The 4,705-nt window shown below is 27.9% G+C and overlaps 1 protein-coding gene across 1 annotated transcript; it reads right to left on the bottom strand.

Moving 5' to 3' along the window:
- Positions 1-755: 755 nt before the first annotated feature.
- LOC105619955 (serine protease snake-like) lies at positions 756-3,083 on the bottom strand (the record flags this gene model as incomplete). Its single annotated transcript, XM_012201469.1, has 4 exons — positions 756-1,078; positions 1,304-1,551; positions 2,500-2,761; positions 2,999-3,083. Coding segments are annotated over 4 exons (918 nt in total), but the record flags the coding sequence as incomplete, so codon positions are not given.
- Between the last annotated feature and the right edge of the window lie 1,622 nt (positions 3,084-4,705).

The following is a 4,705-nucleotide window of genomic DNA, read 5'->3' as shown; positions in this document are numbered from 1 at the left end:
TTTAATGTAGGACACTACGAATATTATTTAGCAGAATTTTGTTTAAAAAACATGATTTTAATGACAGAATATCGCAATTTTTTAAATGGCTTCTTTACATCCATTAAATGATATATCATTAAGTAATGAATAAAGTATTATACATTCTTCATGTTGAAATGTGTATGTTGTGTTGAAAAATTGTCCTATTCATAAAAACGTTTTCACAATAAAATTGATAACTTTTTAATGAATAACAAGCGACAAAAAAGTCAATAATCTTGATTTTCTTGAGAATCAAGATCCAGATCAAGATTTCTCGGAGGACATTTAGAGTGAGAATCCTAAGAGGAATATTTACCCAAATAAGTTCGAAGCTTTAGCAATTATCATTACATGAAATTAAAATTAGTTTCTTATTCTACATATAATTCATACTTTCTTGCAATTTCTTAATTTATTCGTACTTATATTCTAATCAAAATAGCGCAAACTGTTCATCTCTATATAGTTAATTGTCTATAGTATTTTCGCAAAAGCAATAATTAAAACATATATAATATGCTAAAATTACAAAATTATTTTTATATGATAAATGACTATGACACTATAAAATAATGAGCAGAGAAAATTTACAAATGCTATAAATTTTTTAATCTTTAATTAATTTATCTTATTTATTTGAAAAATAATTCTCTTAAGCTCTAACTTTAGCCAAATTAATTTAACAAATAACTTTTTTATGTTGTTCGTAAACATTGAATAAGTTATGATTTTTATTTTTGTGACCAGACAATATTTTCGATCCACGAAAGGTAATGGGATACTCTAATATAAACACCGGGTATATCGATCATCCCGCAACCCTGACCAAAACTGGTAATACCAATCAGTTGGAAGAGGCATTCGCTCTTAGGATGGACTATTTGTAGAGGACCACCAGAATCTCCTTGACAAGTATCTTTAATGCCGCCAGCACAAATCATACTTGGTGTGATACCGTACGGAATTGCTGTGGAATTATTATGCTGTACTGTACACGACAGATTGTCTACCAGATTCAGCTTAGCCTTTTGTAATCGATCGCTCACCTCTCCACCTGAAGTACATAATTTAATTTGAATTCGTACTTCTATCTTATAAAAATTTTTAACCTTCATAATGAAGGCATTTATTAAGAATTTCCTGCATATAAGTTCTTAATAAATGTAAAACTTTTTTTAGACATGCAGATTTTCAAAAACATTTAGCTTTATGATTATTTCTTTCAATTTTAGGATTATTTCTTTCAAATTTTCGCATGAGGAATTACCGAGCTACTTACTGTATTCGGTAACACCCCAGCCGCTCACCCAAGCCTGTGTGGGCACTGTGTCGAAAGGCTGATAAAGACACGCGGGTCGTACAGATGTGCTAAAAGAAACAGGAGTCATGAGCTGTATCAGAGCAATGTCCGCATACATCGCAGGTGGTTTGTAATCCGGATGAGTTATTATATCTTTAATGACACTCGTGATGCCTTTCTGATCTGTCAAGCTGTGAAAACCTATCCTTGCATCAGTTACACCGCCGCTGCAAAGAAATCCAAAGTATAAGGTAGGAATCAGACTACATTGATGATGATTGAGATTAAAAATTAAAGATTGAAATTTGAAAATTGAGGACAAAGGAATTTTAGCTCCTATTGTTTTGATTGATCAAATTTCAATCTTCAATCTTCAATGTGTAGCCTGATTCCGGCCTTATATTAGTTAATATTTGTTAAATTATATAATGTCTAATTAATTAATATTTGTTAATCAAATCTTTAAATAATTGCAAGATATCAGATTAAGTCTACATGATTATATTCTACAATTTCTAATATATTTAAATTACAAAATCAAATGCCTTCGTGATCTAAAAGTTTAGAATGCTCGTACGAAAAACAGAAAGATCCAAGTTCGACTCTCTCTCGGCCGAGGTAATATTTTTTGCAATAAATTTTTATTAACTTTTTCAACATATTAACATATTTATAATATGATACCTGACTGTAACATCAAATTATTAAAATTACTTGTCAATTTAATTCGCAATTACTAGAGTAGTTTAATTGCGTTTATAGTCCGGAAAAACAATTCGGCGTAGTTTGAAAGACTACAATATAGTACATATGCAAGTACATATAGTATATATAATAATTCAAGATTGAATTATTTAAGGATTTAAGCAATGAAGATCCAATTTCGATTATTATAGCCTTTTAATTTCTAGTATTGATGGTGTTCTCACATATGCGGTCTAAAATAAAGATATCTAATATTACAAAATCAAGTAGATTTTTAAAATTTCATAAGTTTCTCAAGATGTATAATATGCTGAAAAATACTACAGCATTAATCTGAAAAAGTATTGTCAAATTTTGAGATTTTATCTGATTCATCATTACTTTCAATAAAATGACTATTAGAAAATAAAAAAAGTTTTTTCATTAGAATTCTTAATACAGTTTAATGCAAAAGAAATACTAAAATTTACTCTGTTCCATGAGTGCAATGCGCAGCGGAAATCACCCAGTTATGTGAAATTAGCGTGCCACCGCACATTAAGACAAACTCGTTGGCATTGCGTTTTCCCAAGGCGACCATGTGAGGGAACTCGTCGACTCGCGCCTCGGTACCACCAACCACCAAACGATTCGTACCGCCGCAGGTATGAATTATCTTGCGCACATCTGATGAAGCAGTCAGAGACGTTATAAAAGACGTACCCGCAATTTCGCCTATATATTCCTCGCACTCTGAAATTTATTTTATGGAAATTTATTTATTGTGATTTATGTTGATTACATAAAGATGTATAGAAATATATATATAATAAGGAAATAGAATCAATCAGTCATTTCTGTTAGACCTGTTAGACCAGTGCCTGTTAGACGGATATAAATGTTTAAATACATATACTTTTTAGATTTTTATATCTGTAAATTTTTTTCTATCTCAAATTCTTAAAATATATAATATCATTAATTACTTACTAAGTTCTGATATTGGTGTCACTGACTTCATCTTAAGGGATATCAAATCCTCTAATGACGGTAGAGGTGAAACTGAAAGATAAATTTTTGGAAAAGTAGAAATACAAGATATAAAATTATTATTAGATGTTGGCGCATTACATAAGGTATTATTTTAAAATATATTAATGTAGCATAATGTGATAGTGGTGTGTATAAAGATTTGTAACAGGTCGTGAACTAGAAGATTCTATGTCAACTTTGTATATCGGTTTTAAAATTCAAAAAGGATTACTTATTAGAATTATTAATTATTAGGAAAAATATTAAAATTTATTATTAGAAAATATTATGTTAGCAGTTTTGTGGTACAAAATTGTGATACAATTTGGCAAGAATGAATTTCTAATTTTATTACCGTTTAATGATTGCAAGAAAAAATTGTTTTGAATATTGAAATGATTTATAAACGATTGGTGGAAAGAATCAGTTGCAATACCGGAATTAACAATCGAATATTGTTTGAGATCCTTTCTTTTTTCAAAAAAAAAATCCATCATTATCTAAAAAAACATATAAAGCTCATATTCAGTTGATACAGTTAGATATTTTCAAGTAAGCATATGTTATTTTATACATATATGAATAATATACATATAATATACATACAATCTCGTTATCTCTACCTAATATATAATATTACATATATAATATTACATAAAAAATTTTTCGTGCATAAATATGTATAAATATGTATAAATATATCCAAATATTCATAAACATGTACAATCATATACGAAATGTGTCCATACATATTCATATATATATCCCCTCCCCTTCTTTTACTAAAAAAAAGTAAAATTACTTTTTAGTGCATAATAGAAATAATAATAGTAATGTAAACACATTAAAAATAATTAAAAGGGTCATTATTTACAATACTTGTTTTAGAAAAAATGAAGTTTGAAGAAAGGTAAAAAAATTAGTTATGTATAATTATATATAAAAGTATGCATAATTATATATAGCAAATTTTATTATATTTTTCAAATTTTTTTTATATTTTTTGTTTTTTTCTAAAAAAATGCGAAAATTATCCCTTTAATTATTTTTTATATTTTCATATTAATATTATTATTTCTATTATACTAAAAAGTAATTTTACAAAAGAAGGAGATGTATGAATACGTTTGAACATATTCCATTTATGATTATACACATTTATGAATATTTTTACGTTTATACCTACTTATGCATGAAAAATTTTATATGTGTGCAAAAGTTCATGGAATCACAATCAGATATTATTAGAATAAGTGTAAAATTTATATGACTATCGAACAAATATTCATTCTTTATATATATTTATTATGTACGGATTTTTGGATTTAACAACAAAGTCTGTAATAAATCACCACAACGATCACGTTAACACAATAATGATATTTAACAACGCAAAAAATGATTCACACAATAGGATTTTGTGATAAATAACACTTGAAACAACAATTGTGAATTCTTCCTACCTGTGGACCAAACGGAAACCACATCAAGGATTATGAAGATTGCAACTAGATCAAAACAAAGATTCATTAGTAAAGAAAAACGCGTGAGAGGTACACACAAATATTTAACACAAGTATTTAATGTCAAGGCAATCTAACATCGACAGAAACAAGCTGCTGTAAGGATTAATAATAGTGGAATCTATGGCTCTCTCTCTCTCTC

This window comes from Atta cephalotes (assembly GCF_000143395.1).
Source record: "Atta cephalotes unplaced genomic scaffold scaffold00023, whole genome shotgun sequence".
Classification (NCBI taxonomy): Eukaryota; Metazoa; Arthropoda; class Insecta; order Hymenoptera; family Formicidae; genus Atta; species Atta cephalotes.
This window is presented reverse-complemented; position numbering and strand designations above follow the sequence as displayed.